The sequence below is a fragment of the Pygoscelis adeliae genome, unplaced genomic scaffold (genome assembly GCF_000699105.1).
Source record: "Pygoscelis adeliae isolate BGI_AS28 unplaced genomic scaffold, ASM69910v1 Scaffold120, whole genome shotgun sequence".
In the NCBI taxonomy this organism is placed as follows: Eukaryota; Metazoa; Chordata; class Aves; order Sphenisciformes; family Spheniscidae; genus Pygoscelis; species Pygoscelis adeliae.
The window spans coordinates 3,486,776-3,498,032 of NW_008824032.1; the positions used below are offsets into that span (position 1 = coordinate 3,486,776).

The 11,257-nt window shown below is 53.3% G+C and overlaps 1 protein-coding gene across 1 annotated transcript in view; it reads left to right on the forward strand.

Moving 5' to 3' along the window:
• The first annotated feature begins 3,999 nt into the window (after positions 1 to 3,999).
• Positions 4,000 to 11,257, forward strand: part of GPR156 (G protein-coupled receptor 156) — a 24,023-nt gene continuing 16,765 nt past the window's right edge. The window contains exons 1-5 of the mRNA XM_009330338.1: positions 4,000 to 4,066; positions 5,256 to 5,402; positions 5,521 to 5,663; positions 8,390 to 8,523; positions 10,899 to 11,034. Coding sequence (XP_009328613.1) covers positions 5,559 to 5,663; positions 8,390 to 8,523; positions 10,899 to 11,034 — 375 coding nt within the window. The 5' untranslated portion in view covers positions 4,000 to 4,066; positions 5,256 to 5,402; positions 5,521 to 5,558. The remainder of the gene's footprint in view (positions 4,067 to 5,255; positions 5,403 to 5,520; positions 5,664 to 8,389; positions 8,524 to 10,898; positions 11,035 to 11,257) is intronic.

An 11,257-nucleotide genomic window follows, 5' to 3' on the forward strand; every position in this document is an offset into this window, starting at 1 on the left:
CTGGTGAGACCCCACCTGGAGTACTGTGTCCAGTTCTGGAGCCCTCAGCATAAGAAAGACACAGACCTGTTGGAGTGGGTGCAGAAGAGGGCCACAGAAATGATTGGGGGGTAGAACACTTCTCCTATGAAGAAAGGCTGAGAGAGTTGGGGTTATTCAGCCTGGAGAGGAGAAGGCTCCAGGGAGACCTTACTGCAGCCTTTCAATACTTAAAGGGGGCTTATAAGAAAGATGGGGACAAATATTTTAGCAGGGCCTGTTGCGACAGGACAAGGGGGAATGGCTTTAAACTAAAGGGGGGCAGATTTAGACTAGGTAGAAGGAAGAAATTTTTTACGCTGAGGGTGGTGAAACACTGGCACAGGTTGCCCAGAGAGGTGGTGGATGCCCCATCCCTGGAAACATTCAAGGTCAGGTTGGACGGGGCTCTGAGCAACCTGATCTAGTTGAAGATGTCCCTGCTTGTTGCCGGGGGGCTTGGACTAGATGACCTTTAAAGGTCCCTTCCAACCCAAACTATTCTATGATTCTAAAAATAAGCTTCAGATATGCTGTGCGTTTTAACTCACAATTTTTAACTAGCTCTGTTGCAGGGGTGTTGCAGTGAGTCTAGCTTGTGATTTTTTTGATTGCCTTGGGGTTGGCAATATTGCAGGTTTCTCAGGTCAAACAAGAAGGGATCTTGTTGGACAAGAAGAGCAGAAGGGAAAAACAGGAGCCTGTCTTAGAAGTGCCAGCGTTTTCCGAATTGCAAAACCCCATCTCATGTTGTTCATCTTGCTGGAACAGTTATCTGGACGTCTTGCCGTTTTAAGTGTGCGGCCCAGCATCCTGTCTAGCTGGGGCTGGTCCCCACCAGCAGACCTCTATCTCCCATCAGCAGTGGTGGTAGCAGCACAGACCTGCCATGGGTGAGCCAAGGCCCTCCTGCTCCCCTCCAAAGGTGGCAGGAGTGGCTCTGCTCTGCACATTGCTCCTTTCCCTCCAGGTTGTTCTTCTCTGTCTCTCTAGCATGCAGCAAAGCTGCGGGTCACAGCTGGCCACACAGCCATCTTCCCAAGAGGTTCTTCCCAACAGATGTGCTTCTCCAGATGTGCTCTGCTCTTCCCTTGCAGAGGTGTACATGTACCATTTCTCTGTTGAGGCTGATATGACTGGACAGGATTGCAGGGCTCATGAAAACTGGCACATTTCTGAATGAAATTGTTCTGTTGTCTGCGATTTGATGCCTTCAATTTTCCACCTCTTGATTCACTGAGCTGTGACATTGCCTTGTTCTTTGGGAAGAAGTCTCTCTCTCAATGCTAGATCAAAAGGAACCGGTTGGGGTGAAACCTTCATTCTGCCTGCTCTGGGCCCATACATGCTGCATCAATTTTTCAGCTTCTTTAGGTTTTTTTCCCTCTGGTTTTTCAAAAGAAAGGTTTTGAAGGGAAGAAGAAACTTTGAGAGAGTCAAGGTGTGCATTTAGACGTCATCAACTGCATCTTTTTTGATGGATATTTATGCATTAGTCTACAGTTGCTCAGCATTGGTAGATAAGTAATCCTGGGTCTTGAAGGATCTAAAGGAACAGGTTTTCCAGCCCTGAAGATCAATCATTGAGATGACTGTAAATTGCTTTTATCCGAATATTGTTTTTAACAGTCAGTGCTTCCTTTTTACATTAGAAGATGATGGTGTTAATATTTTTCATGTGGTCCAGTCACTTGTTTCCTATCAACTTCAGCCTTGTTGGATCATGTCCACGCGCACGCTCGGCCATGGTCACTAGCCAAATACTAGCCACTATGACCCAACCAGCTGGCAGATGTAATACCACAGAGACCAAGGGCGGCAAGGGGAGGAGAACAAGGCAAGCAGAGCTGGCGGTCTGAGCAAGGGCTTTACTTCACCTGACACTGTGACTGCTTCCATGGGGTGTGTGGGCTGTCAGAAACTGCTCCCGTGGTGTTCCCTCACGTCTGTTGTTTGAAAATCAAATGACAGTAAATTCCACTCACAGTCGGCATCACTCTCTGGCTTCCCTTTTCCCTATGTGATGTTCAGGCTAACAGGAGCACAAGGAGGTGTTAATGCTCTCAGCCTTTCCCTTCGTCTTTCTAGGAGCTGAATTTTCTTCTGAAATTACCCAAACGGGAGCCTAATGTTTCTGGAGTGACAAACAGAGAAAATGAGAACTAAGTCCTCTTGGGTCATGAAGGGATTGAGAGCAGCCCTGTGCAGAAGATCTTGGGGATACTGGTGGATGAAAAATTGGACATGAGCCGACAATGTGCGCTTGCAATCCAGAAGGCCAACCATATTGTGGGCTGCATCAAAAGCAGCGTGGCCAGCAGGTCGAGAGAGGAGACTCCCCCCCTCTACTCTGGTGAGACCCCACCTGCGTCCAGCTCTGAGGCCCCCAACATAAGAAGGACATGGACCTGTTGGAGCGAGTCCAGAGGAGGGCCACAAAAATAATCAGGGGGATGGAACACCTCTCCTATGAAGAAAGGCTGAGAGAGTGGGGTTGTTCAGCCTGGAGAAGAGAAGGCTCCAGTGAGAACTTACAGCAGCCTTCCAGTACCTGGAGGGGGCCTACAAGAAAGCTGGAGAGGGACATTTTACAAAGGCAGGTAGTGACAGGACAAGGGGTAATGGCTTTAAACTGAAAGAGGGTAGATTTAGATTAAATACAAGGAAAAAATTCTTCACTGTGAGGGTGGTGAGGCACTGGAACAGGTTGCCCAGAGAAGTTGTGGATGCCCCATCCCTGGAAGTGTTCAAGGTCAGGTTGGACGGGGCTCTGAGCAACCTGATCTAGTGAAAGATGTCCCTGTCCATGGCAAGGGGGTTGGGCTAGACGATCTTTGGAGGTCCCTTCCAACCCAAACCATTCTGTGATTCTGCTCCGGAAGCGATCCACCAGAATTGTTGGGTATTTTGGCCTTAAAAAACCCCAAAGAAACCGCAAAAAACCCCACAGGTCTCTGCCCTCAAGAGACCCTTGAATTTTAAGGACATGTTTTCTTACCCGTATTGCTGTCTGTACCCCCAACCATTGCCCAACCACACCCTGAGGGGCAGTGACCCCCCCACAGCACCGGTCCCCCTCGGATGCTCTCCAGGGCATGGAGCAGCGTTCCTGCCGGCTCTCACGAGAGGCAGGAGCTGGGCTGGAAATGCCTGTTGCCCTTTGGTGACAACCACACTACTGCTTGCTTTGTTGCATACTAATGAGTGCTAATTGGCCTTGGCTTGTTATCAACGTTGTGCGAGAGCTGTTTGCGGAATAGTGGGGTGGGGGCAGGGGAGACCCCAAGGGGCTCCTTCCCTCTGCCAAGAGGTGGCTTTGCGGGGGGATGGGGGCTGAACTGATGCTCCTTGTGGAAACATCTCCATTTGTGAGCCACGGGAAGGCCTTGCCTGCTGGCCTCATGCCAGCCTTGGTAGTGGTCCACCTGGCAGGTGGGCTCCCCCCCTCTGACATGGCAGGAGGTTACAGGGAGTTATAGGGGTTACAGGGAGACCCCTTGTCCTTAAACACACCTCGGGGCGTGGGGAGGAGTCAAGCCCTTTGGGAGGCTGGGCAGCGCTTTCCTGCAGGTCTTCTCGGCGTCAAAGGTTCAGTGCCCCTCTCCTACCCCCATCCCCGGGCACTGCATGCAGCCTCTCCACGCGCTATCTCATTTACCAGTGTTATCCCTGAACTGTTCACCTGGAGCCTGTCTCCTCCTCTCCACTGCCCTTCTACCATTGTTGCAATATCTGGCGTTCACTGCAGCAGCTGGATATCTCCTGCAGCCATACCCTTTGTCCGATTGCTCAGCCTGAGCGATGAAGGGCATGGAAACCTCCAGAGGCTGGTCCTGCTGGGGGGGAAAAGCCACCGTGGTTTGCTACAAGCTAGAGAGAGAGGGAGGCTTGATGGAGCTGGCTTGCACCAGCACTCTTGAAAAAAACCTCTATCATGCATGTAAAGTCGTAAGTCTGGCTAATGTGTGATATTGTGTTTGTAGGACACGACGAGCTGATCTTGTGCTGGGGCAGTCCTGGCGCAGGCAGGACGGCGTCCAGACCCACGGTACGTTGGGGCTTCTGCCAGTGGGAGAGTTGCAGTTGTTGCTTCAGAGGCGGCTTTGCTAATTTTGGACGAATGGCCTGCTGACCCTGATGTTTTCGGGCTGGGACTTGTCAGCGACTTTTCTGAAGCTGAAAATCATTTTACACGAGCTGAGAACGGCGCCTGTAGCTTTTCTGGCGTTTGAATCCTGATTATCCCCCGTGAAGAACAGCAAGTTTCAGACCAGGTCCTGGTGACCACGCTTCGTTTTAATTTACTCTTTCTTTGCTCACGTAATGACGGGAGTTTTTCCAAAGAAAGGACTCGTAAGGAGAGGGGATCAAAGTGTCAGGAGTAGTGGCAGGGAAGGATGGAGCACTGGCCAGGCACAGGGGGTGAGCGCAGGGGATGCTCGGCTGGGGAGCAGCCCTGAGGAGCACGATATGGATCATTTTTTTCCTCCCATCTGTTGTTAGGAGCAAATAGGGAGTGAGCTATTGCGCTTCCTCCCCAGCTGCTAACGACGGGAGACTTGCTTATGGTCGTGCACTGGAAGCTAATTAAAACCGGTGACAATGGTAATTGAGTAAGGATGCTTCAGGATAAGTATGACCTCATGTCTAAAATGGTAATGAGGCCTATTAAAATCCCCACCAAAAAGAGAAATGAAAGAGGGAACAGAGGCAAAGGTGGTGCGAGGGAAGCGGGCACAGGCGGGGACAATACCTGGCAGCCAGAGCGCTGGGAGGGATGGGGAGCACGGAGGTGCCGGGCTTTTAAATGTCCTTAATAAACAGCCCGCTCCTCAGCTAGCCAGGCTGCCGCTTGGGGCGAGCCAGCCAAAGCACTTCGGTACGTGTGTCATTCAAGCGTGTTCCTCCCCTGCTCGCCCAGGCCGGGGTTTAGGTCCCATTAGGTGATGGCAACACTTGTTGCTGTTTGTTGTTGTCTTCACTTGCTGGTTCTTTGCTGGAAGAAGGGACCGTGCCAGGAAACCGGCAGTGGCTGCCAGGGCCGGGGGGGGCCTGCAAAGATACGCCCTGAAATTGTACTGGTGTGGGAAAACGCATTGGCAGAGGAAAGCTGCGGCGAGCTCGGGGTGCTGGGATGCCACACTCTGGCTCAGACCATCACAGCACCCGGTTTCGGCTCTGCAAGCGGGGTGTAGGGGCCGGGGGCCACCGTGACCCTGGCATGTGTTGTTTTGCAGGGTAGCGTAGCAGGGCTCGGGATGCCACCGTGCTCTGCGAGGACCCATGCCCTGTGCTGACTCATCTCACCGCAGAGGACACCCCGAGGGACGCTGGGAGGTGGGCGCTCCCCATCCTGGCTCTGGATGTGCACCACATCACTTTGGGTAAGCTCAGCCTTGGGCTGCCAGACCCCCTCCCTATGCCCTGCTGACAGAGGGGAGATCCGGCATATGCCAAAGGCTTCTCCTCGCTGGAGAAAGCCGACCCTCGTCCTTCCGGCAGGGGCAAAGGTACGGCTGGATGACGGCTGAGGATGTGCTATGGAGCTGGGGTTCAACTGCTCTGAGCTCTGTGATGGCAGCTCCAGTTTTGGCAGCCAAGAGCAGCAGCAGCGGGCGCTGCAGGAGCTCTGCACTGTCACAGTGGTACGTACGGAGGCGGGGGAGTGCTCTGGGGCGTGAGTTTTGCTCTGCAGAAGTGGATTTGTGTGGAGGGATGGAGAGGGGGACACAGGAGTGCAGCCACCAAGTAATCCCGGTCCAGCTGGAGGCTGCACGCTGTCACCTCCTGGGATGGCCTCCAAGACAAGCCCTGCCTAGATGACACCCAGCAGTTAGGCAGTAGGTGAGGAAGCAGCCACAACAGCCAAGTCGTGTCAAGCAGCCCTCCCGTGTGTCGGCCGGCGTGACAGCCGCTTAGGAGTGGCCGGGGATGGCCTCCTCTGCCCTTGACCTTTCCCATCCCCTGGAACTTCAAAGTGCTTTTCAAATATGAATAAAGCAGGATTTAATTAAAAGTCATCATCTATAATAAATGGTGCCTCACCTCCACGACTAAGCCAGTAGAAATGACACCGGGATGCACTTAGTTGCAGTTGGCTCCGCATGAGGCTGCTGGATGGACCAGTGAGGCTTGGCCCGCTCGGCTCTCCACCGTGTCCTCCACGACCACAGGCCTTTAATTAGAAGACTGTAAGCTGCTTGGCTCCTCTGGCTCTGGCAGCTGCCTTAACAATTAATATTCCCCCTGCTAGGGCCAGGATTTACTCCGCTCAGCGGCAAACGAAGCGCTCCATCAACTTCAAGTAGCATCAACATCCAGGGAAACAGCAGTCGAGGTGTGGGGGGCGGGTGTTGGGAAAGGAAAGGTGGAGACCACAGGGATGTTTCTGATCCCTGGGTGGCTGCTGGGAAGTGGGTGCAGTAACGCTTTCGGCAGCAGCCAGGGGTGGAAAGGTACTGCTGGTGGATGCAGCTGGGAGTGAAGTGTGGGAGCCCCGGGATGCCGAGTCTGCCACGCATACCTTACTGGCAAAAGCCAGGTGTTACCCTCAGGCTCGACCAGGCAGGATGCAGAAATAGGATGGCGTTACAGCCTTGTACTGGCCCTGAGCAGCCCTGTCAGCCCCTCTGAGGTCCAGGCAGGTGGGAAGATGGCCCTGATTCGTGCCGAATGACGGGGTTTTTGCACAGCGAGTCCTGGTGTACAGGGAGGGGGACTGACCTGGCTGACCATCTCCACCGTCTGGTGTGGTCTTCATTTCCCAGAGAGCCAAAAGACCCCCCAGAGGATGCGGAGAGAGAAGAGGAGGTGGGGAGCAGTTTGCAGGAGGGAGACGAATATCTCCCCAGGGATTCCTCCATGCTGCTGCAAAGCGGGGCTGAGCTGTGCATACAGCTGTACCCCAGCATAACACAGCAGCAGCAGCAGCATTGGCTCTCGGCTGGCTGTCTCTCCCAGCCAGGGGTTTGCTTTACCCAGCAGCCCTGCGACCAGTGTGGCACCAGCATGTGAGCTGCCAGGGACCCGCAGATCAGCCATGCTCGCGTAGCGGTGACACATTTTTGTTTTAAGAATTACGTGTTGGCTTTAATTCTCCAAGCTGTGCCTTGTTCTTGCTCGCCCGGAGGAGATGGAGCCCTGCTGGGGAAGAAGGAGACAAGGCATCGGCTCGAAACGACTGCCTTACTTCTCCCTGCAGATTTATTTCTAGCAACACTGGAAGCAGAAACAGCTCAGACCTTGAAGGAAGAATTGGGAGTTTGTGGCAGTGGCAGCTGTCGGGAAAATAGTCTTCTGCCATAGAAATTGCATGCAGGTGAACTGGAATACCTGAGAAAGGACTTAGCACCAGAGAAGTTAGTGAGGAGGTGTGTGATCCCAGCTCAGTCCCCATCCTCCTCCTCCCCTTAAAGGGGATGCGCCAGCAGTTAAGTAAAAGTAATGCTTTTTTTAAAGAAAAAAAAAAAGTTAGTAATATGCACACATAGTATGTGTGAATGAACCCACACATGCACGCCCTGTTAAAAATGCTGGAGTATTTTAGATCCGCAGCGGAAATAGGTTTCTTGTTTCATGTAGGATCATTTTATCCATCCTATGTTAATAAGGAGATAGCAGAGAATATTTTTAAATGGAGATTTAAAACCATAAGGTCGTTTGTGTGCAAGGAGAGAGGTGCCTCCATCATACCCGCTTTGGGAGTGTCCCTCAAAAGCTAGTTCTCAGCTGATGTCTACCTAGGACCAAGTTAGTTTCCAGCCACCTGGGAGACGGGTGGAGTCCAGCTCGGTGTGTCACTGCATAACCCGTCTGAGAAACACTGTCCCACTCCCTTTTCTGTGTTTTCTGCACCGACTGGCAGCTCTGCTGCTGGCTCCCGGTCAGGTCAGCCAGCTGGTTGGTTATCTGCTGCATGAAAGGGTAAGGGTGGGAGCCAAGGGTACCCTATCCAACTTTCCAAAGAAGCATGCTACAAACGGGGGTACCACAAGGTCTTTCTCCAGAGGTTTCTTTCCAGAGAAGGACAGTGGGGAACTGTCGCCCATTTTCCCCTCTCCCACGACCAGGGCTGCCTGAGGTTTATGAGTCACTTTATGGCTTCATTACATATTTGGCTAGTTGGCCATAAGAAGAGGGCTCCTGTACTGCCCTCTCTTCCTGTGCGCTCAGCAAGTGGCAGAGTATGTGTCCCATCTACACACATCTCCTTAGCTCTGCCAGCGGGCCTTGGTCTAGTGCCAGGGTGTCTGCTCATGAGGAGGGGTTTGGGAGATGTGGTTTTGAGTCCTTTCTGGCTGAGCGGGAGCACCCACGGGAGTGACCATGCCAGCAACGTCCTCTTCCTCCTCATCCCTTTTGCCTCCTCCAGACATCTTCTGACCGCAGTGGGAAGAGCTCCCCGTCCTCTGCTGCTCTCCTGGGAGTTGTGTGGACATTCCTGACCGGAGGAGTCTTGCTAGCGCTCTTCTTTCTTGTCTTCACAATTCGCTTCAGGAAAAACAGGTAAGGGCTTCCCTCTTCTGCCGTGAGAGCTCCCCCAAGCTAGGGCAGCGGGGTTGGGCTCCTTCAGAGCCAGGCTCTGAGCTGATGGCTGGCTAAGGACCAGGAGCGTACAAGCCTGAAGGAGCAGCACAGGGCAAGCAAGGGCAATGCCAGGGATATTGCAGCTTTCTCAGTCACACCCAGTGTTGATCACTGGTGGAGACAGTCCTGCTTGGACTGCTCCCTTCCTCCCCAAGTCAGGGAGCAATGAACAAGGCAGAGCATGGATGCCCTCCAGCGTAGCACAGGCAGCGGTGCATGGTCTCATCCTGAAGGTGCTATTCAGTAAAACCATCAACAGCAGTGAGCAGAAAGAGAGCTGGTCTCCTTCTCCACCCCACAGTCTTGAGAGCATCACTTTGAGCAGCATAGCTCCATGAGCAAAGCCATCATGCTCTCCACAGTGCGCACATATCCTTCCTGCTGTTGGGCCACTCTTAGTTTGAAGATATTGCTAACCGTTTTTGATCTTGGTGGTTGTCCATATTGGTGGGGAACGTGATTTCCGTTGGTGGTGAAGTGCAGGCTTTCCTTGGTGCTGTTCAGTCTGCACAAAGGATGTAAAAAGTCCGGCTCCCCTGAATGCAGCATAAATCAAGCAAAAGGCTCAGCAATTCCTCATAGCCCAAACTGTCTCAGCCAGTGCTTAGCCTTCCTCAGCACTTCTGGATGTCTCGCCTGCCTCCTTGCCACCTTCTCCTCAGCTTCATTGGTCCATTGGTCTCTCAACTGCTTCCCCCATAGAGATACATGCCTCTCCCAGGCTTCACCTGGCAAAGCCTTTATGCTCCATGTGCCGTTGTTTTGTAGAGAGGCGCATCTGTGTGCAGCCCGGGCTGCTGCTGTTCCAGTGCTCTGGTTGTGTTAACGCTTCTTATAACCGCCGTACAGTCAGGAGGTCCTGCTCGTAAGGGTTTATCTTGAGCCTTGTGCCTGCGATGGTGCAGTAGCTGCATGATCTGCATCCCAGTCTCAAGCACTTGATTTACTGAAGCAGAGTGGCATTGAGTTCGGTGGCCACCTTAATTGATTACCAAATTATTTAGGCCCTTGAAGATATTCTCAGAGCAAAGCTGTAATGAATGTGTGTTATCTATTTGCACTGCAGCAATAAATATGGGTCTACCTACTGAACCTAGGAGGGCAAAGACCGCCTTTTTCAGTGTGCAGCTGAGAGGGTGAGCTGGTGAATATCTTTCCCCAGGGGCTGAGGCACGGTGAGGAAGGCAGGGAGGGAGAGAGCCAGGTTGAATCCCAGGCTCTGCGTCTGCGAGGCAGCAAGCCAGGAAGGAGCTCAAGGGTAGAGAAATGCAATGACTTAGCAGCAGATCGAAGGGACGGAGCTACGCGGGGGGGTGGCAGGAGCTACAGCTTTCGCTTGATGGGCTTGCTGGAGGAGGGTGACAGGTCAGGAGAGATCGGTGGGTCGATTCTCCCCTCCCTGAATACAGTTACAGGATTACGAGTGATGGGGTGAAATTACAGAGGGGAAGCTGTAACCTGAATGCTGCTGGCAGCTTCCTGAAGTTGAGACTGTGCTGAGGCTGGAGGTATCTGCTCAAAGGAAGGAGCAGTGGGAAGAGCCTGTTCCTGGAGGCATTTGTAGCTGCTGTACCCAAAGCTTACTGCTGGGGACAGTCACCCCCGGGCTGTGTTGGTGAGGTTTTCCATTTCCGCCCCTTTACAGCAGGGGACAGTGGAGGAAGATGTTGGCCTTGAACCTGAGGGGCTGAGCTGGGCTCTGTGCTGCTGTGGCACACCTGCGTGACCGTGGGGCATTGCTTCCCCTGGCTCTGTGCCGCTGTGGGGATGTGTGGCCACAGCACGTGCTGGCACCGCTGCACAGTTTTGCGTGCCCGGCACAGGCACGGGTAGCAGAGAGACCCGGCTGTGGTGACTCTGTCTGCTTTGCTGCTAAAAGCCCATGGCTTCCCACAGTTTTGTCCATAAAGACGCTGACTGAAGCTGCCTCAGGGATGCTTTTCTGTGCCACAGATCCGTGCTGGGGGTAGAGGTGCCATGGGGCAAGCCTGGTACGCATCCGTTTTGGGGAGAAGGGATCTTGCTGTCCCACAGAAGTGTCGGGGTAGGGCAAAACGGAAACTTTAAGGATAGTGAAGCTCTCCAGCAATACAGGGGAGAGGATGGGATATGCACCATGGAGCAACGACTGGGCTTTTGGAGGAGCTGTGAACAGCAGGGGCTGGGTGGGGACAGTGTGTCAGCATTCCTTATGGCCATCATCATCCTTGTAAGGGGACCTTGCCCCTGTGCTGCCAGGTCAGGTCATGATGCTCAGTAACTGTCACCGCCTTTCCCTGCTTTGTTTCCTGGAGGATCGTGAAGATGTCCAGCCCCAATCTGAACATTGTGACCCTGCTGGGCAGTGGCTTGACTTACGCTAGTGCTTACCTCTTTGGGATTCAGGAGCAGAGCCTACCGTCCGGTGACTCGGTGGAAAAGCTTATTCAGGTGAGCAGGGGGTTTGCTGGGACGGGTGCCTTCACACATGCACACACGTGCATGCACACACGTGTGTGCATGCATGTACATGCTCTCTCTTAGCTGCAGCCTGTCGCCACCTCGCTGCTGGGCGCATTCAGGCAGGCTGTGGTTTCCACATACACAAAACGCAACCAGATGCTTTCTGTCTGAATGGCCTTTGCTGTTTGTGCAAACCACACCCGCGCCGGGG